At 36.1% G+C, this 27,020-nt stretch overlaps 1 protein-coding gene across 4 annotated transcripts; it reads right to left on the bottom strand.

Moving 5' to 3' along the window:
• Window positions 1–13,093: 13,093 nt before the first annotated feature.
• Window positions 13,094–26,244, bottom strand: Chico (insulin receptor substrate 1 chico). 4 transcript variants are annotated; one of them, XM_072909428.1, is made up of 10 exons: window positions 21,898–26,244; window positions 20,135–20,280; window positions 19,408–19,831; window positions 18,848–18,964; window positions 17,452–17,808; window positions 16,357–16,772; window positions 15,708–16,123; window positions 14,961–15,366; window positions 14,633–14,873; window positions 13,094–14,508 (listed from the first exon to the last, which is right to left on the bottom strand). In XM_072909428.1, the coding sequence occupies exons 1-10, from the start codon at window positions 22,277–22,279 to the stop codon at window positions 13,532–13,534; spliced, it is 3,882 nt and encodes a 1,293-aa protein (XP_072765529.1). In that variant the 5' UTR covers window positions 22,280–26,244; the 3' UTR covers window positions 13,094–13,531. The 4 variants fall into 4 exon arrangements, with proteins under 4 accessions (XP_072765529.1, XP_072765623.1, XP_072765713.1 ...); XM_072909522.1 differs by lacking the exon at window positions 18,848–18,964; XM_072909612.1 differs by lacking the exon at window positions 17,452–17,808 and having other exon boundaries at window positions 21,898–26,239.
• Between the last annotated feature and the right edge of the window lie 776 nt (window positions 26,245–27,020).

The raw sequence follows: 27,020 nt of genomic DNA, 5'->3' as shown, positions 1-27,020 counted from the left end.
ATAACTCTCTTTATATTTTATTAATAAATCTTGTCGGCCATACAGCCGTGCAATTATTTTAAAGTTATTGGCAAAAAAGCTACAAAAGTCAAATAATAATAGATATTTATTGAATATATTATAAATATGAAATGTACATTCTTATTAATGTGGCAAAGAAAAAACAAGAAACATAAATTTCTTAAAATTGCGTACAATGGAAATAATATTTCTTGTAATATAGATATATCTTCTAATATTTGTTACAAGTTACATATAAAATTTTATATTTTATTTCAATTATTCATTTTAATTCATGTTTTTTTGTGGACCATTCTCTAATATGGTTGTAGCTACGTTTAGTGATTTCACTTTCCGTGTATCATCAAGGATTGTATGTATGATCACTCTACGATTGGTGAAAAGTTTTATGCGTAATCCGGATAAGTAGAAAGTTTTGTTCCAAATTATACGATAAAAAAGGCTTAAAAAAGTTTTAAAGAATGATCTGCGAAAAGAAAGCAACTTTTCTCTGGATGTTAGCGAGTGAAGTAATCGAAGGAAAAGATAATATAATAAAATGTTTTATTGCGTTATTCATTTTGACAAAACCTAGGAATTTACGGTAGTTGCTTCCTAATTTAGAAAAACATCTGTTCACGGAAAATCCAAGGACAGACGGATATCGACGAACAATACGATAATATTTCAAAGGCACGTGCCAGCCGACCCTAAGCTAAGATTTTTTTACTTCCAAGAAAATGCATATGTCCTTGTGACGCATTGCGCATTAATGTCGCTTGGAAAAAAAGAAGAAAAAAAATAGACGGCTTCCTGTTTAGAAACTTTATTCCAAATAGCGGAGTCCATGCTATAGATCGATTATTCTAAACCAACCGACCATTTTTTGCCATCCATAAAGAAGCTGTGTCAAAGCTGTAAATTGTATAATTTACATCTTTACATTGTTATTTGCACTACTCATTGTTACAGTAAAGAACAGAGAATAGTACAAGAACAGAGAAATAATAAAATAGGCATAGAATGGTTGAATATTGAGACAGGATATAACAAAGCGATGTGAACAAAATTTTAACGCGGAATTTTTTTTAAAAATTTGCATCGTAATTAATAATTTTAATACTTTATAACTTTATAACAGCATCCATGGCATTAATAAATAAATATGTGGTGACTTTTTAAAAAATTTTTTTATAATCCATAAGATATATTTTATTGAACATTACATAAACGTTTCAAGCGTTTGACTGATCAATCGGGACAAAGAAATCCTTGCTTCTTTCGTTCACATTTGTTCACATTTCGAAGCACTTTTACCGCATCAATTTTGGAGCATGCTTTATGAATTAAAATTTGAAAGTGTTAGAGACGCGTAGAGAGTTCGCGAGGATTATCGCGCATGCAAAAGAACGGCAGAGATTGACGACGTTCCGTTGACGTTCAAGTAGACGAGAGTAGTCTCTCGCGACGCGCAAAAGGTTGAAAGAAGACCGGAGGATAGGCGAAGGAAAGGTAAAGGGACAAGGATGCAGCCGGCGCCTCTGATCTCGGCGATTCCATCATCAGCGACTCCGGAATAGCAGATAAAAGGCAATTGGATTTAAATCATGAATACGAACGAAGCGGACGTGGAGGAGGAGGAGGACGCGAGCGAGAAAGAGAGAGAGAGAGAGAGAGAGAGAGAGAGAGAGAGAGAGAGACAGAGGGAAAACGACAGATAGGCGAAGAGAGGCAGCCCGAGCCCCGACGGCAATCTGGTGGTAGCTTTGTGACGGTAATGGCTTCAACCCCTGGCCTCCGACCCCCGGGGGTACCCTGCACCCCTTCTCGTTTACCGGTGAACACGCGCGGGAGACACAGACACCGACAAAGTTCCACGTGTGTCGGTCGGTCGCTCGCATCGAATCTGAAATGCGCGCAAATACGTACGTATGTACGTATATAGGATTGCGACGGCAAATTGGCACGCGCGCTCTCAAGCACGGTCGGCTGAAAATATTCCATTAATTACAGGTACAAAAGTGCGTTACGAAAATATCGTTTGCGGATTAAGCGACGCATTTTACGCCGATGACGATGGACGCGCGCAACTCTGTCGGGAGCAAATCAATTCGTTCGGTTTTCTATTTTCAATAACGAATGTGTGTAAAAAAAGGAAGCCATTCTATTAATCGTTAGTATATATATATATATATATATATATATATATATATATATAAGCCTCAAATAATGAAAGACTAGATTAATTAATATGCTTTATTCTTAATCATTATATCATTATAAATTACGCGATAATCTGTAACTTCTCTTAATAAGTGGTTGGCAGAAATAATTAATAAACGACTCTTATAAGAAATAAAATTAAATAGCTTATAAGTCATTAGAATATTATTCGTGTATATAACAACTGATTTTGGTTTTAAATGCACCTTTTCATAAATATTGTGCCAGAAAAATAATTTAAAATACTAAACTATAGTTGAACCTATATTAGATAAGCGTATATAAATAAATAGTAAATAAATAAAGTAACAATCGAATATCGTTGTCGAATAAATATCGATATACGATGATTGAAATTATTGCCTCGACATATATGTGTAGCAGAACGACGAAGCGCTTCCTGGAGAATCTCCTCTCCTAATCGATCCCTCCGACCCCGTTTGAAGACTCGCGGGAAGCCCGGACGTCGACATCGCGACGCCCGTTCACGAGCTCCACCCACCTACGCGTCATCGTCGTACATGCGCAACCCAGACGGTTTGCGAGATGACATGTTCGCCAAACATCATAAAACGGCCGGCACCGTAATCAATCCGGCTGCAATTAGCAGACGCACGCCCGCTGAGAGAGCGTAGCTCTGAATTTACGCCCGCGTTCACCGATGAATTCTTCCAGGAGGCAGCTCCGTTTACTGCGCGCATTCCGTCGTCGCGAAAGCAATTGATAACATATATGTATATACATATACGCAGTGACACTCTGGAATGTAAAGTGCATAAAAGCGGACCATCTTAAATTATATATATATATATATATATATATATATATATTATTAATGAACAATAACTTTTTAACCCTTCTCAAACCCGAGAACAAAAAATAATCGTTCCTTCAATCTTCAAAATCTCGTTTTCTATCGCGTCATAATTTTAATAAAACTATTATTAATAAAACTAGAATTAGATCAAAGTTTTATTATTTTTTTAACTCAATTTATTACAAATAAATAGTTTTAGGACAATAAAATTTTTATTCCAAAAATTAATACTAATTTATATTATTGAAACTTTTATTAAACCTACATTTTTAATTTAAAAAAAATTGAGATAAGATTTTCGCAAAACAACAATGATAGACGTAATAAAGCCTTTCGAAAAATCAAATTCATATTCAGCGTAAAAAAAATACATAGCTTTTTTGTGTGTATTATTTTACTATGTTATTGTTTCTTGTAAATAATGAGAGAAAAAAATACGAGGACTAAATAATTAATTTTTTTAAATAATAAAATTTATATATGTACTTATATTATGCAATTTATATTATTTTATGAAGTATGAAAACCGCGTAGAGTTTTACTCTTTGAAACTAATAAATACAGATTTTTATTGCTCAAAACATAAACTCCTATTGTTATTTTTTACAGATATGTAAAAAAACAGAAATTAATTTATCAAAAACGTAAAATCTAATCAGTAAATTTAAAAACTTATTATTTCATTGAACATCGCTTTCTAAGTGTTAAAATTTTTGTCGGCCTGTCTCTCATAAAAAAATGTATTTTATTATATTTTACATTAAATAAAAAATAAAACAAAAATATACATTTATTGCAAAGATCATCCGAAAAATATATGCCGACATAGTCAAGGTTTGCAGTATTTTAGTGAGAAAAATATCTTTTGTCATCCATTGATTTTTAAAGAGTTTTTACCTGCATTTATCCGTCAATAACATACTACTACCTATCGACTGGTTCTTTGGTAAATAAGGTTGCACAATAGGAAGGTTATTTGAAACATTCGGACTCATAACAACCTTTGTAAATACGCCGCATTCTGGTCTTTCAGCAATGTGGCACGTAACAGATTTCCTGCATTTCCTGTCGTCAGATCAGGCTTACTTATTACAGAACAAAGCAAATATTTATTTTCATTTCTATGATCGAGCAAATTCTGAAAATTTAATAAATATTTATTAATAAGTATTCTTAAATTTTTTACGTTTAATATGTGTAATATTTTTCATTTTAATATAATGATTTATATTAAATAGCCTATAATACTAATATCTTATTTTTATGTTATAAGACTACAGGGTGATTCAGACTACCCGTCCCACTTGTTTTTTTTTCAAAAATGAAACATCATAGGATATTATGAAAAAATTTTCATTACTAAAGAGCATTCAAAGGATTCATTGGTGATGGTTCTATTTTTCGGAACCGGAAGTAGGTGTAACTCTTGTCAACTTTGAAATTTCAAATAGGAACATAAGTCGAATAAGAATATCATTGAATAGAACTTTGAAAGAGAAACAACTTCCGTCAAACAAAATCCATCTCCGATTTTAATGCGCTTTGAATATGTTGTAGTCTAGGTCAAAATAGGAGACACGTATTTTTTTATACATGCCCGTTAAGGGAGTGAAGCCTCCCTCTTGAGAAAAATCGGTTCTTATATTTCTAAGTAAATACCATCGAAACGGTAAGAGATGTAAAAAAAAGTTTCTAATGAAAGTTTTATGGTTTTTAATATACTTTAAAACTACATAATCAGATTTTTCTAAAATACATATTTTTCAAAATCTCCCCTCCACCTTTTATTTTTTGAAAATCTGACCGTTTTGATGGCATTTCCTCAGAAATATAAAAATCGAATTTTCTCAAGAGAGTATTTTACCCCCTTAACAGCCATATGGACACGTATATAAAAATACGTGTCTCTTATTTTGACCTAGACTGCAACATATTCAAAGCGCATTAAAATCTGGAGAGGGACCCTTTCATACCTTTTCTTGTAAGCTGTCAGTTTTGAAATGTTAAATAGGAACACCAGTCGAGTACGATATCATTTAATTATCTCTTATAGTTTTTTTTCGAAAAAAAAAGTTTAATTTGTGAACGCCTGCAATAATTTCTACAAGTGCGTTTTTCTCGAAACCTATAAGAGATAATTAAATTAAGTTTTAGTAAAAATTGTTTCTTTTTCAAAGCTCTATCAATAATACCCCGTTCGACCAATGTTCCTTTAAATTTAAAATTTCAAAACTGATTCGAGTTACATCTAGTTCCGTTACTTTCAAGCACTTGTAAATTATTGCAGCATCCACACATTCAAACGTTTTTCTCAAAACCTGTAAGAAATAATTTAATTTAATAAAAGTTGTTTCTTTTTCAAAGTTGACCCCAATTACACCTACTTCCTAAAAAAATTAAAGCATCACCAATAAATATTTTGGGTGTCCTTTAGTAATAAAAATTTTTTTCGTAATTTCCTCCAAAATTTTATTGTTTAGAAAATCAGGTGTTATAGGTGGCCTGAATTATACACAGGATAGCCTACACAAAAGTCTGGAAACAATCAAATATCTCATAAACAAAGCATTTTAGAAAAAAATACTTCAAACAAAGGTCATACAGTTTAAAAAGACGCATTCAATAGCAGTATGAGTTTGACTATGGGTAATATTGCCAAGATTCGATTAAGAGAAATCAAAAGTTGTTTGTATTATCGACGAAATGTAATAAAACAATATATTTTATTACCGACCAAATGCAATAAAACAATATATTGTAAGTTTTCACAAAAGCAGTTTATACATACATACAACACAGTACAAACTACGACAGGTTGCCACTTGAGAATTACATATTTGTGAAATCTTAGAAAGTTTAGAAAATCTTATCTAAACTCATTTCCATAAATATTTCTTCCTGCAAACAACTTTAGAATCTCTTTAAGATTAACTTAATTTTTTTTTAAATAAAAACCTACATTTTTTATAATTAATATATTTTTATGTAATAAAAATTCTGACGTTAAAGTGCATTCAAAATAATAAGTTCAATACCGTCAAATACTTTTCGAGTTATCGGTTGACAAATTTCAAGTACTGCAATAACGTTATCTGATATGTCATAATCAAATTTACCCTTTTGTTGTATATGCGCACACATATACATATACTATACCTAAACACAACAGAAAGCAAATGCAACCTTTACCTGATATATCTCGGCTTACACTAATGCGATCGATGATACTTGTCAATCATTATCATGGAAAATACTTAACGGAATTGAGCTTTATTAAATTATTTTAAAAACATCTTGATGTCAGTTACAAAAATATATATAATAATAAAAAATAAGTTTTTATTTAAAAAAAAATTAAAGGTGGCCTTGACTTAACTTCGGCAACGCTACTTATGTCAAATTCATATTTCTATTGAATGCATTCTTTTTAAACCTTATTAGTTTTGTCTGATTGTTTATGAAATATTCAACCGTTTCCAGACTTTTAGATCTTGTATAATGATGTCTGAAAGAGATAATTTTTTTGCATAATTACAATTTAAATTATAAATTTCATATTCTGACGTCATATATAAATTTTTATGAAATTATATATAGATATATATATATTCATATTACTATATCTTATTATTCTATATATTTATTCTTCATATCAAGATTGTTTTATTTAATATAAGAAATATTTCAAAATCAAGTATTTTAACATAATTCGCACAAAAGTAATCAATTCAAACACAACAATGATTCATATTCATTAAAAAATTTTTCGCAAAACATCTGTTGAATCTCACACCAAATTTTAATATAACTTTGCTTTAAGCGATGTAAAGTCAAGTTATCTATCAACATAAACGAATAAGCTATAAAAAAATTAGGATGAAATCATTAGAATCGATACATATAAGAATAAGTTACTTATTATAATTTATCTATTATATACTCATTAATTATACACATTAATAATACACAAAATTAATACTCATTCTTCATAAAATAAATAATAAATTAGATGGAATCTACATAATTGTAAAATAAAATAAAATTATAAGATAAAATGCTTCTTGTTTTGTTTGAAGATGAAATATTCAATCTATCTGTTTTAATCCATCCATTTTATGGCAACAGATCTATCTACAATATCTATTACACAATCTACATCTGCAATATCTACCAATCCGTTACTTCAAAATAAAATAAAAGTTTGTCACTCACCGATCAATGCGCAACAGCAGAATTGACGACATTGATGCTGTTGATCTGTAACATACCTACAAATAGAAGATTCAAATTATAACAGTCCAAAATAATTATGTAATATTTCATATAAAATATTATTGTTTATATACTTGTATTAGCCATTAAATTTTATATTTGATCTGTATGATAATAAGCAGATATTTAATGAAATAATTATATAAATTTTGAAAAGATTACTAATAACTCTATGTAAAAGCTACTAAAAATTTAACCTGAAGAAAAAGTAAGTCCTCAAAACACAGTATTGTCACAAATCGCAAATAGTTCATATTTAAATAGCGCGAAATAACAATTGCTTTGTGTTCGCGAAATTCAAAAATGCTCCGGCAGATCCTATATACACAGAAAGGCTAAAAGACATCTTAAAGATATCAAAAAGAAAAAACAAGAAGACGTCTTTAAGTCATCTTTTAATCATTTTTTTTAGGGACATGTGTTGTCTGGGATCTTAGATACTGAGCCTTGCCACTAACGTCAAGGTATATCCGTTGAGAGGGTTATATTACATAATTTTGTAATATAATATATAATTTTTAATTTATTTTATAATTAAGATATATATATTATATCTCGCATTTTTTCCTCGACATATGCGATATATGTTCCAAAAAAAACGAACCGAGGGCCAAGAAATAATTCACTTCTCGTCAATAGAATATATACTTTTTTAATTATAAAATAAATTATGAAATATATAATGTAAAAAATATGTGTGTGTATGTGACTTTATATGTTTAATGCGTCAAAAATTAATTTTATTAATCACTCGATTGATTGTTACTCCCAAGATAATTCAAAATATAAGAAATGTATATAAATCGTTAAAGAAATAATTATCACTTGCAAATATATTGCAACAGATCGGTAATTTATAATTCTCATTACTTCGATTTCTACTTTATGTGAATGATTTGGGCGAAATATTTATTTCAATATATTGTAGAACTTTAATTATAAACGTTTTTAATGAAAAATTGCCGCTTTGATAAGGGCAAATTTTTAAAAGTAGAGTTAATTAATTGCTAATAGTTATGACAATCGGTAATAGTTCGTGAAGGACGATCACGTTTTAAGAAGCACAGGGAACGATTCCTGCTACTTATCGCCTCGAGTATCGCCACTCGAATTATAAACATGGCAATATTACATACATAGCGACGCATAAATAAACGCCAAAATTATATATGTGCTAGATTAGATTTGTTTTGTCATTTCAAAATATTATTTTTTGCCAAATCTTTAACGCTTTATGAAATATTTATAATTTTACGTCGGATATTTTGCTATTTATTCTCGCATCTTTGATTGCGATTAAATAAATGGATCGAAGTACTACACCACTTTCCCCATCACCTATAAATTATTTTCTTCCGACAATTCATTATATATACTATATATATTATTTACTTGGCTTTTTCAATACGGAAATTAAATAATAAGAGATAATTATACATACAACTGCGAAAAATTATCCTGATATAACTTTTGTAAATATATATTATGTCAAAATGAAACAAAAAATAATTTAACTGTAAAATATAAATACAAACTAGAAAAAATTAGTATTCCAAAAAAATAATTATTGCGCGCAATTTAATTTTTCTTTATTTCTTCACCAAGAAAGTTTATTAAATTATTTTCTTTTATTTCTCTCTCTCTCTTGAGAACAATAGAAAAATTCTGCTACATACTAACAAAATATACAAAATCTTCATTCAGGACGTATTTCCTGATACACAATTATGAATATAATATATAATACGGATTCATATGTAAATATTTTATCAATAATAAGTCGAAAAATAATTTGGCTACGTAATTCTGTGTAGCCTCGAAAACGAACGTAGATAGCAGTACTAAACAAGACTTGAGACACCGGCAACCGATGAGAGCCATGGAAGAAAAAATTTTTGTAACGATCAAGTAATTCGAGGGGCCCGAGAATAAAATCGGTGACATTATCGACCATTTTGACACATTGGAAATAATTACACGAATTATTTTAATTATGCCGCGACGAGCCAGCCATGGGCAAATTTTCGTGATTATCAAGGGGCCCTGGGAGGCCCGGAGATAATTGAAGAACGGTTACATTATCGACCGTTTTGACACATTGAAGATAATTACACGGTTATTTAAATTAGATGAATATTTTAACTTATTCTGCTATTATTTTATTATCGGAAATGTATAGATTTTTTTATATAGCTGTCTCAAGAATAACAAAATAAACGTTTTATTGTATCACATATTACTGTGTTTTTACCGACAGATTTACTTATCTACCATAATGCACAGTAATTATTTTCAAGTAATTTATGTGTATTACTGTAATAATACTATAATACTTAAGTATCGCGCAGTGAGTTTTTTTATACTACGCTAATTTTTATAAAGCTAGCTGTCTACCTCATCAGTGCTGCACTGAAGATAACTAAACGAATGTTATTATTTTGATATAATCACTGTTTTATCATCGAAAATGTACAATGCGGTCTTTTATATAACTATTCAAACTATATAACTTCCACAAATTACTTAAAAATAAATATCTGTCATATTTGAACAAACTACTCTAAATTACTCTATATATAAGCATTTATTATATATTTCTACAAAAGTAAATAATGTAAAAATTAATTTTTCATTAAAAACGTTTATAAAGTTCTACAATATATCGTAATATTATTTATACATCTTATAAAAAAAAATAATCACTGTGAAAAAATTCTTATAAGCAGAGAAATTAAAAAATTAATTATTAATCAAGAGATTTATAGAATTTTTTGCGGTAAATAATTATATAAGACTAAGTGTTTTAATGCAGCATTAAATGTCTTGTAAATTTTAGCCGCAATGTTCTTTAAGTCTATTTTGTTAAAATTAGTTATTATAGTAATAATTATAAAATAATATAATTAATTATAATTATAAAATAATTTAAAATTAATAATTAACAATCTGCATAGATTCCTTTGGAAATAATAATCGAATCTTACAAGATATTTCCATAAGGTATCAGGAAATGAAACGACAGCGTATATTGCGCGAGTTTATTAATTATTAATATTATTATATACTTAATATTTATAACATATATATGTATGTGTGTACATATATGTATATATACACGCGTGTCCGACACGTACACCTTCACATGCACGCATAAAAACTCACACCACACACGCACTCGCAACGAAATTTGTCAGGACAGGGGTGTATATACACAAGACACCCTGTACGTTACGATACAACCGCAATATATTTAAATAAGATACATGCAAAGAATTGTATATTAGCTCAAACAAGATAAGCCGTACTATCGATAGAGGTTGATTCGTCATACGTAGGCATCTTTATATCAGTTTTTTTTTTCTTTCCCTCATTCTTCTTTATTAGATTATCTTTCTTTGTACCGTCCCGGCACACCGTCGGGTTGTACCGTCTTTCACAGAATATCCTGCAAAACGAATATGCATATATGTATACGCGCGACTGTATGTATGTATGTGTGTGTACGCAGTCGAATCGGCTCTTTCGAAAAGGCCGCTCGACCCTTCATAATTTATATGAAAAGCGTGATAACACATGTATACTGCATTGTGTACGGAACATCTATTTTTTTTTGTCTGCAATACGAATTCTATGAGATGTCGATCTAACATTGGCGAGTAACATTCCTTCGCGAGTAAATTGTCGAATTAAATTCAGCGTAGAAGGAACGAGCAACGAGATGGGAAACACTTCGCTGATCGATCTCTTTCTTTCTTTCTTTCTTTCTTTCTTTCTTTCTCTCTCTCTCTCTCTCTCTCTCTTTCTCTCACTCACTCACTCTGCGGAATCTCATCCAATTCGCAGTATCATTACATAAGATAACTCCGTCGCACATTTCTCTTTCAATGTATGTATGTCTGTGTACTTATGTTTCTGGTAGTGTACTGTTACACACCACCGTATTCTATGCGATTTATTCTTCTAAAGCTTACGATAACTCAGTTTCATCGAAACATCTTCAACTAACGTTGATGTCGACGGGTTAATCGCAACGTCTAAAAGCAAGGGAAGAAGGGGGGGATTGGCGTCGGGTGAATTTCTCTTACTCTTCGCAAAGAAGACCGACGTGTCCCACCATTTATGCATATACCTGCGTAATAACATAGAGGCTTAGAACAATATTTTCGAATTTTATAAAAATTGCAAATCCACGATATATTTTCACGGTTTTTCTTACGTCTAGAAACTTTGCAGATTCCGTCATTTAGATCTCATTGAATATTCAAAAATTTTGGATAGAGATAAAACGTTTAAAATAGGTGATATTTTTCTTATACCATACACAGAAGGCGCAAACGGAAGAGAGAGTTTACACATGTATGAGTACTTTTTAAATTAAAAATAATTTACGAATTTGGTATTCGACAGTCTGCGACCAGTAACAGAATGTTAGAATACGTGTGAAATAAGTGTGAACATACTGTACAAATTATAATGCATAGTTTTCAAAAAATCGACAATTTGATAGAATTTACAATGCGTAAATAAAACATACACTGCTAAAATTTATAAACATATTGAGAAGTGTGATAGAATTTATATCATATTTAAGAAAACCCCAAAACAATAAATATAAATAAATTTCGTGGTCACGTAATATTAGGGAAAATTATTATAAATACTAGTTAAACTTGATATACATATACGTACATACGTACATACATACATACATACATACATACATACATGCATGCATGCATGCATGCATGCATGCATGCATGTATGTATGTATGTATGTATGTATGTATGTATGTATGTATGTATGTATGTATGTATGTATGTATGTATGTATGTATGTATGTATGTATGTATGTATGTATGTATGTATGTATGTATGTATGTATGTATGTATGTATGTATGTATGTATGTATGTATGTATGTATGTATGTATGTATGTATGTATGTATGTATGTATGTATGTATGTATGTATGTATGTATGTATGTATGTATGTATGTATGTATGTATGTATGTATGTATGTATGTATGTATGTATGTATGTATGTATGTATGTATGTATGTATGTATGTATGTATGTATGTATGTATGTATGTATGTATGTATGTATGTATGTATGTATGTATGTATGTATGTATGTATGTATGTATGTATGTATGTATGTATGTATGTATGTATGTATGTATGTATGTATGTATGTATGTATGTATGTATGTATGTATGTATGTATGTATGTATGTATGTATGTATGTATGTATGTATGTATGTATGTATGTATGTATCGCAAAAGGAACTGACTCCTATACGTATTTGGCTTGTCAGCATTTGAAATATACAATACAAAACAGAATAAATTTTGATAGAGAGATAACATGCAAATCTATACCAACAAAATTAAAATTTTAAAAATTTATATTTTTACACAAACTCGCGGTTTTCGCTTAATTCCTCATATATATTAATAATAATTTTGATATATCTGATATTGAAAAATTTTTTCTGTTAAAGAAAATACCAATTACATATTAAAGTACCAATTAGATATTATTAACTGAGAATAAAAGATAACGTTCTCATAATTTTTCTTCTGCTAAACTTTACCGATTTTAACATCAGAAATAACATACATATGAATAGATTTTGAGAACTCACTCACTCACTCACTCACTCACTCACTCACTCACTCACTCACTCACTCACTCACTCACTCACTCACTCACTCACTCACTCACTCACTCACTCACTCACTCACTCACTCTTTTCTCTCCCTCCCTCCCACCCTCTCTCTCTCTCTCTCTCTCTCTCTCTCTCTCTCTCTTCGGAATCAGCGACAAAAGTATATACTTTCTCGCCTATACTAAAAAATTTTACATTACTCCGATAAAATACGATATTAATGCAGTACAACCAGAACTATAGGTACCAACGATGCTTACTTTTTTCAAACGATTTAAAATAGGCTGCCAATCTCCATACGCTAAAAAGACCGGCGAGCAGTGTAATGTCGCGTTAGGCTCTGGAGAAAAAGAAATGAATTATATATACAGTTTCTCTATACTCCCCGGCGACTTGTTCGTTAGACCAGCCGAGCTAATGTCAGAATCGATCTATTATACCCTGCCTACTCGTTGCTATCATGGGGAACACAAGAGGCGTCAGCCAAGCCACCCCGTCGCGCTTTGTGCGATACACGCGAAATATGCGTGAAAGGTTAACTACATCTTAGCTTTGTCTTAGTTTTGCGAAATCAATCTCGGCGTAGGTGAAGTTCTCTTGCGTGGACGCCGGCGAAACGGGCGTTGGATTACCAATCTCCGGTAGATCGAGACGAGCGTAATGTAAAATCGTTGCGCCCGGTTGAAGCTTCTCATACCCCTCGCTGTCCAACGGACTTGGCGTAGGCGTGGGTGTAGACGTGGGCGTAGGCGTAGGAGTCTCATCGATGAACTTGGGCGAGGATGGTTTCGGTTGTTGTACAGTCGACGGTTTGAAACCTGTCAGGGTAGGACTGGTGTTCGGCGAGGCCGTGACGAGACGTGGTTTCGACACCGACAGATCCGAAAGCTTTTTCGTTATAATATTACCGAGCATTCCGTATTCCGTGTGCGACGTCGTAGGTTTCGCTACTCGTATAGCGTTTTTTCCTACAGAAGAACTAGGCGGCTTGTCATTATTCGCGTTCAATTTCGACGTCTCCGTCAATGGGGTAGAATACGCGGAAAGTGACATTGTAGAATTTACCGTTTTTGGGGGTTCCAACACCGCATAGTCATTGTTCTTATTCTGTTTAGAAACATCCGCCGTGGAGAACTCGTCATTCTTCTTCGTGAAAGGCTTCACGGGTGATTGAGGACTGTTCAAAGAAAACGGAAAGATCGTGGCCGATGAACCTGTTGGCGTTGCTCGCGGCGGTGAGGCCGGTGTGCTTGCCAAACTCTCAGACATCGGGCTTCCGTTCAAAGGTAAAAAGCTAGGAGTTTTCGATGGTTTACTACTCGCCTGAATTGCGATTGGTTGTGATCGCGATTTCTCCTTACGACTACCTGTCCGCGTTTTACGATTATTCCGATTATTCGCACCCATGCTCATATTTATGTAGTCTTGGTCTAGAGTCGGTCGTGCTTTAAAAGACATTTCGACATATCCCTCCGGAGGACGCCTCGGTTGCGGAAGATCTACTGGTGCTGTTCTCGTGCTACCTAAATATTCGTCGTAATTTTTACAATTATTATTTTTTTCCTTTTTATCCCAATGTATTTATTGTGATATTATAAATAATAACTTTTTCGTAATGGAAAAATTTAACTTATAGTACGAACTTACCTGGTGGTCCATTTGTATGATAGATATCCTCTTGTATAGGTGATGACACTTGTTTCGGACTTGCATCCGAGTGCGCCCAATCCTCTGTCGCACCGTCCATTTTCATATACGGTCCCTCTGCTTCCTCCACTGGCTTTAAAGTCGTAATTATAGGTTTATGAGCAAAAGCTAACGATGATATATGCATGTGGCTATGATTGTGGTTGGCAGTGATTGTATTATTATTGTTATTGCGATTGATCTGTAAGAAAAAGATATCTTTGGATCACTTAACACTATATGCGATAATTTTATCGGCAAAACAAAAATATCAATGTTTCGGCTATACCTTATTTATACTCATATCGACGTATGGGGCAGTAGTCGATACGGGAGCTTGTCCGGGCGACATGTCGACATAGGAACTAGTGTCAGTGGCAGTAGAATACGATTGCGGCTGCGACTGAGGCTGAGAACAGGATGACGGCGGCGAGGAGAGAGCGGTTGAAGCACTAGATTTCGTAAAATCCAATTCCATGAGATCCTCCATTCGATCGGACGCTCCGGAACAGCCTGAATTGTGCCCCCAAGAGCTTGATAATAACGGCGCGGAGCTCGACTTCGAGTTTGAATCCGAACCGGTCCGTAACGGCGCGGTGGTTATATTAGCCAGTCTTCCAATCTCAGGCCTCTTGGAACGACTGCCTACAGAAAACGCTCGCACTCTATTGGCATCTTGCAGAGTGATATCCAATCTGTATATAAAGAATAACATAACATTATATTCTGTTTTGATATTTTTTGTCAGATTTAGATCTAGATAATATTTACCGTTAATTTAATTTTTTATTTTAATGATTATATTATAAAGCTTATTTTTTAAAACTTAAATTTGACAAGTTTGTCTTTATTAAATACTCGATACATTTCTCTCAACCGCTATGTATGTCGATATATGCAATATATGTAAATTCTTAGACATCATATATGAATTTTTCAAAATGTTTGACATTTCATTCAATATATACCGTACATAGTTGAAATATTTTAAATCAGTTGATTATATATAAATCTTAAATATGAAGCTCGTACGTACCTGTTTTTACGATGCCTGTTCGCCTGTTCTGGTCTAGAACCGACAGAATAAGCTCTGGTTGGTCTGGCTTGCATATCCTCCCCAGGTGTCAGAAAACTGGTCACCTTGTCCAAGTGATATTCGGAAAATCGCAGATCCGTGCTAGGCGTGCCGGACGTGACAGAACAGCTACTGCCATCATTCTGCGACATATCGTCCGGAAAGTGACCGTTATGACTATTTACAGGATCCATGTCGACGTAACCGTCGTCGCCGACTGGTGCCATCGGCACGTAACCTTCAACGTTGCTCTCTTCCACGAGGGATGATCCACGAGAATGCGAATGGACCGTGGTTGCTGGACTCATAGGCATATACGCACCACCACGACCGGGACTCGAACCACAAGGACTGTACATTTCACTCTGATAGGAACTCTACGACCAAGAAATGACAAGATTGAATATAAAGATACGAAAACCATTTTATATCAGTCAAAAATATCTTTTATTTTAAATGATACAAGCCGAGTAAAGATGAAAATGTTATTTGTGCATCGCTCATAATTATTTCATCATCATAAAAGAACCTATTACGAAAGAGGCAATTAAATTTTTAAAAAATGACTTATACTTGATTAACAAGCGATTATATGCAAATACACACTCACCTGAGAGGGCGAATGAGATTTAAAGTTTGGCGAGTATTTCAAATGAGGATGCGACGTCGACCAATAGATGTACTCGTCGCCCTTCTTCTCCAGGATCATGGGCTCGTCGGGGGTCAACGAATGTCCGTATCGCGAAACGGTGCCCTCCTCCATGATATTCTCACCGCAGTCATCCATCGAGGGCGACGATCCGGCCGAGTCCGACGAGCACATGTCGGAACCGGGACTGATGGGCATCGAGGCGACCGGCGGGGAGTACGATGTACGTCCGCACATGGAATGCGGTCGCGGAACGTGAGGAATGGCATGATTCCTTTGCAGATTGCTCAACCCCGGAATTATGGCCATCGGTTGTCCCTCACTGTTGGTGCGAGCTCTCGACGGCAAACTGTCGCATCGATCGCGTACAGTGGTACCTGTAAATGTACTCGTCAGTATCTCTTAGCGATAACTCGCTCACGCGTATGCGCGTATAATAGAAAAAAAAAGAAGAAGCCAAAAAAGTTCCATCGTCCCAGCATAGTAGCGGTGGTTAGTTTTTCATATATTCGCACATATTACATGATATACATATCAAAAGATTGTTTACTGTTAAGTATAATATATATTCTCTTGAGAATCAAGCAATCGATAACGATTACATGGTGATCATCTCGTTAAATACCTCGCATTTGTATAGAACTGTTATGTGAAAATAAATAGGTAAAGCACACCAGAAGGAATCATAGTAACCAATTTCCGCAGCGATTGTTTCCCAAGTATCAACAATGCTGTGCATCCACACAAAATGTATCCATTCTTTTTATAATTCTGATAATGTGAACAAACAGAAAATACAAACCAAAGCTTTGTAAATATATCGTGCATTATTATATAGCATGCTAGCACAGCAAAATCGTCCAGTCTGTAAATATTACTGCGAGTTTGTTTAAATAAATTCAACATCGATCGTTTGGACTCTATACACCTTGAAAATATTGCGGAGAAAGAATCGAGAAAACGGAAAGAGCATAACAAGCATGTTACAGGAACATCGAGGAATTCAAACAGACTCGGTTCGATTATAAACAAATATGAACGGAACGAAATACATACACCGTAACACGGATCTTTTAGATGGTTGCGTTTGACTGATAATAACAGCAGCTAAGGGCAGCGACAGGGTTCTCTGATGGGATATTGTCGCGGTTGTGGTCGTAGTGATCGTCGCGGTGATGGTGGTGGTGGTGTTGATGGTGGTGGTGGTGATGGTAGTGGTGGTTGCGGTGATGGTGGTGGTAGTGACAGTGGTGGTGGTTGCGTTTGTTGTTGCTGCTGTTGTGACATGAACGGATTGGGAATTATTGACGGAATGAGGATGACTCGCTATCGAATGACGACGTCTAGCGGTACCGCCACTCTTGGCATTAGTCGTCGCGTGCCCAGTAGTCCAAGCCCCGGTACCAGCAACAGCTGCAAACCACACAGCTCTCACTATCGCACAACTGTCTATTTTGTCTTACGCGCATCTCGCGCCGTATCTCTCGACAGATATGGCACGGATATACGTTAATCGTGCTGTTAAGCGCATGAATCTTTTGTCTTTTACGCGATGACGCATTCATTTATTGTTTTAAAAACCTTCCAATTTGTCTCTTTATCCAATTTGATTTTCGTCCCGCGCGAATTTAATATATTGAATGGCAATAAAACACGTGTCGATAATATCAAAAAGTTATAATAATTAGTTAAGTTTCCTAACTCTTTTTCTCTCTTTTCAATAAGTTGCTATATATATTATTTATATGTATATCTGACTCTGACACACATAATATAATTTACAAAATCCAGATAACTCACTGACTATATTAGTCATGCTATTTACACCATGAAGCTAACACTCAGAAAACGATGCATAATTATCACGTACATATGTCGACCCAGACTTTTCCTTTTAACACGATTAATCATTGCATCCATATCAAAATTTATATAAAAGTTTATCTACAATCCATAAATAAAAATTATAAAAATTTGTTCCTTAAATGTATTTAATATCAATATTATTAATTGTAGAAGTTCTGATGTTACTAAAAAAGTATCTTTCACTTGATATCCAATATTTATCACTTTTTTAAATAAAATACAAAATAAAATGAAAGAAAAATATATGCTATATGATGCAATCCTGCACTCACATTTTATCATGTAACAACTGTGATCACAACAATCAATCAATCAATCAATCATATATATGTATATATTAATTTTATATATATATATATATACATGCAACTGTATATACAATATAGATGCAAAATCTAATGTCTCAAAATTACATGTAGTGAGAAATGCAATGATCAAATCTTTTGTTCTATACTCCATGAAATAAAATAAAAAATTGAAAAAAAAAATAAACGGCATGTTCACACACTGCTCTTGTGTATCCTCTTTGCCATTCAAAAATCCATAGAAAGGAGGAAGCAGATAACTACTATGACAGAGAACAGACCCGTGACTGTATTGGTGGAGGAAGTATTCCGAGATTGATTACACTGTGTAGGAGCATAGGAAGTAGCGATCTGCTCTTGCAACGGTTCCACTTGCTCCTTGTGTGTCCTCTGTTCCTCTGTAAACCCCGTAAACCCATTTGTGTTACTCTAAAGACGAGTTCTTTGTGTACACACGACGAGATTCACCTTCTTTATACAATTTTACATGTGCATATACAATTATGGTAATGACAATGTGTTAAGGAACAGTATATCAAATCAATGTTTTAAGTTTGGATAAAAGAGATGTAAAAAGGATTTATAAATACATGACTTGTCTCTTCAAACAAACTTAAAGGCAGTATCTCTTTGATGAAATACTTTGATGAATAACTTATAGATGAACATATAATGATTGGTGCTTCAAGTTACATACATAAAATTATTGTACTTAGTAAAAGTCACGTTACTTGTATATAATAATACAAAACCCTTTATAATAACTGATAACCCACATCCTGATATAAATCACACGAATAAACAATATGTACATGAAAAATGGACAAAAATCATAGCTTACCCACAGGCGAATAGCCATAACCGAATTTTTGACCGGTATGTCGTCGTTGAAGAACGGATATAGGTTTACTAGCTTCATTGGCGGAGGAACTTCTCTGACGAGGTTCCATCTCGTTATCCTTATCTTTGTTATCCTTGTCTTTGTTATCCTTGTCTTTGTTTTCCTTGTCTCTGTTATCCTTGTCCTTGTTATCTTTGTCTTTGTTATCTCTGTCTCTGTTATCTTTATCCTTGTTTTCTAATAATTTTAACTTCCATCTTGTTTTGGAAGTCTTCATTGCAGTAGTTATTACATCGTTCATGTTCAATGCGATATTGTTATCCTCGACTGCCATCCAGAATTCACCGTCCCCAGTTACGGCGGATCGGCCGACTTCTATGTAGAATATATCATCCGCGAAACCACATCGTCTAATGTAATTTAGCTGCAAAAATAAAGAAAACGAATTTTTAATTCAAAAGTTTCGTTAATCCTGACATTAAATTTCATCAACATTCAACTTACAAGAGCACAAATATTAAGAGACACTTTCGATAATGACACAGCTTACAATTGGTAAAACTTTATCGACTTTTCTGCGATCTACTTATTTTTATATAATGTAACTAACGAAATTTTCTCTCGTCATAAAAAGAAACAAAAACCCAAGACTATAATAGTCATATATACAAGCACAGTTTATAATAATCGTAAAATACTCCTTTATAATCATTTTGTATTAACTTACAGAAATCTCGATAGAGTCAGAGTCCTTTTGTGCCCCAATCTTCACTAAACTTAAAGTTTGATCGGTGAGGCATAATCTATAAGGTCCGTGGATGTTTTTCCGCGCTCCTAAACCTTTTTTTTGCATTGTAACTTGCCATATGTGTTCTGCAACAAACAATAAAAAAATGCAGTCAATTCTGTTCTAATCTCACATTATGAATATAATATGTAGATTTAATGTTCTATCAACTATATATATAATTTTATTTTAATAAATAAATATTTATTATTATAATAAATAAATAAATATATATGCAATATATATAAAATTTAAATTGTGTGACGTATGTACATAAAATTTCAATTTTATCTCTTTTCTTAATTTTACTTTACAATTTATCAACATTATAATTTATCATCATATAAAAAATTTCAGAGTTGAATTTACAAAAAATTTTACAAAAAATTATTAATATTTATAGTATTATAAAATATAGATTGTAAAAACGATTTCTCTTTTTGTAATATATTATAAAAAGAGAAATAATTTTTATTTCGTGCTTGCTTACAATTCTCCCTCTACTTTTATTCTTTTTATTTTGTTGTTATCAATAGTAACGTGATTTTGCAGTCCTTATAAACTTATAATATAATATTTTAATCTTGCAATTATAAAAGTATCTGTTTGTGCGACAAATAAATTTTCAATATTATATATGTATATAATTAAATGTATTCAGTAATATTTATTTAATAGTTTTTTAGAATTTAAATATATTTAATAATATTCGAAAAAATGTCATTATAAAATAATATCGAATAATTCCAAGTTAATTTACATTTGTAAACAACAAAAACAAACTATACTAATAAACTAAATAATTAATAGATATTTTATACTAAAATTAAAGAGTATAGTGTAATAGTGCAATATAAAAGAAATGTGTTTTATATTTAATCGTAATATTGCTCTCTTCTTTGTTTTTGCTAACAATAAGAACATTACGCAAACAATTGCCAGTTTTATTTTTATTCCAAGGTTGTAAAATTCGTTCAAAATGTGAAACTCACAAGCAGACAAAGCAATGAAGCATTTCTTTAGTGTACGCGTACGTTTATCTCCGCATGTTTTCATACTAATTTAGATTTCTCACGAAAGCTTACACAACATTGTCTATAGCGTCAATACATGTATAAGCAAAACGTGTGAATTCTCCTCAAAGACGTTAATTGAAAGAGAAACTCGCATTCTTGAGCATGTCGATCGAAAAGATAAAAGATAAAATCCAAGAAAACAAGAAAATTCCAAAGTCATCGACTCTGTCGGACGTAAACAAACAAACGCGCACGTGTACGACTTGACGCGATTCTGTCGCTACAGGTCTCTGCACCGGTCGATAGGTAAGTGCGCAATAATCTCTCTCGTCACCGCTAAAAATTGATTACCGTCCGCGGAAAACAAGATGGATTTGTATTTTTCCCATATACGCATGATGCATTTTTGTGTAAAAATTTCTATCATTATGTATGTCAATGTTATACGCAATAATGCGTATAAAAATATATATGCGATCTAAAAATCGCGCTCTCAATGAAATATATCCTCTAAGTAGAATTCTTAGAAAATGCGCGCATTATATTGATCCATCGCTAACAGTCGACCGCAACATTGTTATATATGATGACATTTCGCTGACAGTTATTATAGTGCACGCGGATTTCACACGCATTTTTTATTCCGGCGAGAGATGGAAAAAAAATAAAAACATGTGAAAGACTTACCGAATGTAGGACGCGGCTGCTCCCCGTCGGGCACGTCTCCGCTCTGTAGCCTCAGCATCGCCCCGAGCCACTCGTCCAGCTCCTTCTCGGTGTCGAGGATCAGACAGAAGCACTCGTCCTTAGTGTACAGGGCAATCACGTGCTTGTGCTTGGTGTCGCCGCGTTTGTTGATGTTGAAGCAGCTGTGCAGCAGTATGCTGCGCTTTGGCGGCTGCCTGTTGTCAAACTTCTTCTTAGTGTCATAATACTCGAGGCAAGCGAGGCAACCTGGCGCCTCGCCGCGAAGGACAAAGTACTTCTTCTTCATCGTTTTGAGTTTCTTCAGGTGGCTGCAGAGAATCACGGGTCCGCCCGTGAGCAACGGGGTCTTGGCCGAGGACATGGTCGGCACGATCAGGATGATCGTCGTCGGTTACGAAGGGATCTTTCTCGAGTACGACGCGGGGCCCCTCGTATCCGTATCATTCACATGGCATCGTTCTCGCGAGCTTCCCGTTGCCACGTTCTTTCTCCTCGTACATGCGAGTCGATCGCGCGCGAGGTCTTTTACCGCGAGAGACCCGCGAAACACACACGTGCGCGCGATCTCAGAGAGAAACCGCGCGGAAGTTCATCTCGCGCGAAAAGAATAAATTCGCGTCAAACGTCTCTCTCTTTTTTTTTCCCTCCCCCCCTTTCTTTCTCTATTTTTCGATTAATGTCACTGCGACACAACGCGGTCTTTCACGCACTTTCGCGAGCATAACAACGACACAGCAACGGCTATCAATGTGTCAGCGTGACTCCCTTTTTCCGAGCTGCCAAACCATGTTGATGTTTTTCTTTTTTCCCCCGTTGACAGCAAAGACACTCGTCTTTTTCCTCTTATCGGCCGCCGCGCATCACGACGACGAGGACAGTCACGACGGGAACGACGGGAGCGGTCTTCTTGGCGCCCTCGCACTTAACGCGAACACGTTTCGGGACGTAAATAAGCGGCGATGCGCACAAGCAACAGCACCACCGCCGTCGCACCACCGCCGGTGCATGTGCACTTGGCGACGTTCGCCTGAGGGCGTGCTTCGGCAGGCGGGTGGCGTGCGTCGTTTCGCGCTCCGCCGTCGCCGCCTCTTCTCTCTCTCTCTCTCTCTCTCTCTCTCTCTCTCACACACACACACACACACTCTCTTTCTTTTTTTTTTTCTTCCTTTCCTTCGGCGGCGGTCGGTTGCGCGCGGACGTCTACCTCGCGTCCCGGTAGGTAGGTTAGGAGGAACGATAACAATAACAACGGCGACTGCCACGCGAGATCAACGGTGACGAAAACAACACAATACAGGCTACGATCTTTCCCGCTTCTCTCTCTTTCTTTTTTTCCTTCGTCACAACGTTGGTTGAAAAACCAAGTAGGGGAGATCCTGCGATCAGCGCCGAACGCGCCCGATGACTCCGAGATGTCGCGACGGCACTCTCTCACTCTCACTTTGCACTCCCTCCCTTAGTCTGTATTTCTCTCTCGCGCGTTCTCTCTCTCTCTCTCTCTCTTTCTCTCTTTTTCTCTCTATGTCTCGGCACGCCTCGAATCCACCTGTCACACGCGCGGTTTCGTCTAATTCACCCGTCGCGGCGCACCGAGAGAGCTGCCCGCGCACCAACCGTCCGAGGCTTCAGCAGGATCCACAGGCTCACACGCGCACCACGCGCGAATATAATTCACGGGTTCTCGTGATCGCGACCGCTCTCACCCGCTCGGGTTGAGAATCGCGATTCGCGACGCGAACAACCGAACAATCGCCGCCACGAGGTGCGGCCGAATGCGAGTGAATAAATGGGAGCCCCCTTCCGCACCTGTTTATCTCTCCGAATAACACGATTTACTGCGTGGTCCACGACGGTGACGTGTATACACAAGAGTGCGCGCGTGTGCTTACATACGGAACACACATACACGCACACGCGGCGATGTAGCGTACGAAGCGACAGAGACAGACGATGGCTAGATGGATGGATGGATGGATGGATGGATGGATGGATAGATGGATGGATGGATAGATGGATAGATGGATAGATGGATGGATGGATAGATGGATGGATGGATGGATGGATGGATGGATGGATGGATAGATAGATGGATGGATGGATGGATGGATGGATGGCCAACGAACCAAACAGACAGACAGACAGACAGACGGACGAGGAGCGCAATACGCGGGCTAGCGCGCGCGCGCGCGTGCACGACTCACGATGGAACGAGAGGGGCAAAAGAGGAACCGCTGGTAGCAGAGAACAAGGAAAGGCAGAAGAGGCAGAGGGGTTCACAGCACACGAGCCAAGGCGTGTTCTCTCTGATTGCGAGCGCGTGCGTCCCGTCGCGACGTTTCGAGGAAAACGCCGCGTTACACGACGCGGCGGGGAAAAATTCGCGACAGACAGACGGCGACGACGACGACGGCGGCGGCAGCGGCAGCGGCGGCGGTGGCGCGGATAGCACGCCTCGGCCGAAATTCGTCCCTAATCGGCCCGCGCGCCTTCTCCTCTTGGTAAATAGGCTACTGCCAAGGACGGCGCGGCTTCTTTTTCTCTCTCTCTTCTTTGCTCGTGCGTCTCCGTTTTTTTTCATGCGCAATAGCGGCGGGACCCCGACGTCAAAACAACCGCGGCGGCGACGACGACGGCGGCGGCGGCGGCATTCCAGGTCGATGCGGGGAAATGCGACGGCTCCCTCCCCTCTTCCCTTCCCCCCAGCGCTGCTGTGACTGGCTCTTCCCGCAGCCCGCAGCTGCTGCTGCTTCCGCTTCTGCCTTCCGTCGAGGAAGGAAAAACACACTCTTCGGGGGATTACGCGCGATTAACGACGCAGCACTGCCTTCGCCCTCCTCCTGATCTCTCTCCTGGTATCTTCGTCGTTCGTGCTTCGGAAATACGCGGCCCTGGATCACACATCCGGAGAAGCGTCGAACGTAGAAAAAAAAAACACGGACCTTCCTGCCTCGTCTCTCGCCTGCTGCTGTCCCACGCGCGCGCGATAATTTATTCAGTTCCCGTACTTACCAGGGAGATACCGTGTGTACTATGTGTGTTTTTTTTTTTTTCCTTCCTTTCAGCGCGGGCAATCGCGTCCCCGTCTTCGTCGCGCGCTCTCTCTCTCTCTCTCGCTCTCGCGCGCGCGACCGCGACGCAACGCAATTCGACTCGCGTGAATTTTACGTCCCCACGCGCGCAAGGAACGTGGCGGACAGTACTTATTCCAGCAAAAAGGTGATGTCTCGCCACGATACACCACACTCGCGCGGACACTTTTTTCTCTCTCTCTCTCTCTCTCTTTTGCTAGCCGCGCGCGAGTTCACGCCTAGCCAGCCGAACAAGACGATCGTGTCTATCTTGTAAAGGTCATGTGTACGGCGAGCTCCGCAGTTGTAAACAAGATGTACGCAGGCGCTGAGCGCGCGCGCGCGCGCGCGAATGGCGGCGGCTCCGATCTGCGATACTCCGATATGCGCGATATATAGGTATCGCTACGCGATTGTAAATACGAGCGGACGGCGCGCGCGCAACGAACGTGCCTTTGACTGCGACTGCGACGACGCATGTGTCTGCGTCCGCATCGTGTTTACGTGTACACGACACATTAAAGAGCACGGCGTATGTAATGGCCTAACTATGGTTGTGTCAACGGACGCCGCAATGCGGAAGGATCACCGGACGCAAATACGTACGAACCTTTTCCCCCCCTGGACCCGGAGCCGGACGCCGGACGCGCTATTCAGTGTTTATCGTCCTCTTTACGTAATTTGCGCCAGGAGGTTATGACACGTCTCGTCACGCGCGTTTCAGATAAGACTCAAGATAGACAGACAGAGAGTGTGTGTGAGAACGAACATGATTCCCACACGCGATGGAATCCGAATAATATGTTTCTTCTTTCCTGAAATAATCCCAAATAATCGCTCGTTCAATTTGTCCGCCTGCGACGCGCGAAATAAAGCCTCCGGACTGAGGACTCGAGAGCGCACAATGTTTACCAACACTACTCCTGTCTCCAGTCGGTGTGTCGGTATCCACAGGGGATAAAGGGGTAACGGGGCGATGCTAGTCGGATACTCGGTACATGGTATACTCGGTTCTTTTAGGATTAGGGTATGCGCTGTGAAGGACGCGACACGCGACCAAAGTACGCTCGGGATGCTACAAATACATCAAAGTGTGATTCAAACTTTCGTGGAATCTGCTTGTTGTTTATAAAGGCATTCGCGTAATCGATGTTCTCTGTCACGCGATCGAACGACTGAATTGTATAGATAAACTGTTAGAATATTTACAAGAAAAACATATTTTCACATCTTATAAAACATTTTATCTTAACATATATATATGTATAAACGTGATTCCTCAATGCCTATTGATGAAAATTCTATTCATAAAATATCTTATGCAAGTATAATAAATTAATTAAAGCACTATAATAAACATGAATTGTCAAGATTCTTTGCTTTCATTTCCACTTCTTTAGAAAAAACTGTTCCAACTTTGATTTTAGACTTTGATTAAATTAACTTAATTAAATGATTAATGAATGTAAAATAGCCAATCTTATCATATTCACTGTTATAAATAACTTCAGCCGACAAATGCGTGGGAAAATCCACAATTTGAGAAAAAAAAAAAACGGTTGAAACTTCAAGTTCTTCAAGCATTTAAAATTCTATAAAATAAAATATGTACTTATATATTTAGTATATTTTTTGTTGTGTAACATCTCTCTTTATATTAAAATGTATTTGAGTTTTGAAAACTTTATTAGTATATAAGTTATAATTTTATATACAAAAATATTGAATGTAAAAAAACAAGAATATTGAAATATATCTTTTATGGAAAATTTTACAATGTGAATTGTATGAATATGCCTTATTGTCTTTTTCCTTAAATGAATTTCACATGTTAATAAAGTTAATTCTATTTTTTTTTTTTTTTTTTTTTTTTTTCAACAATGTAACAATCAAACTGTGGAAAATTTTATTCCATTCATTTCCATTCAGTCTTTAATATTTTTTTCAATAGACCAATCTAATCCACATGGCATGAATAAACATTCTTGTTGTACTTGAAAATAATTTTTCTTATTTTTTTTATCGTGCGTTTAA

The sequence above is a fragment of the Anoplolepis gracilipes genome, chromosome 1 (genome assembly GCF_047496725.1).
Source record: "Anoplolepis gracilipes chromosome 1, ASM4749672v1, whole genome shotgun sequence".
Classification (NCBI taxonomy): domain Eukaryota; kingdom Metazoa; phylum Arthropoda; class Insecta; order Hymenoptera; family Formicidae; genus Anoplolepis; species Anoplolepis gracilipes.
The sequence above is the reverse complement of the archived record's forward strand: the minus strand, read 5'-3'. Positions and strand labels throughout refer to the sequence as shown.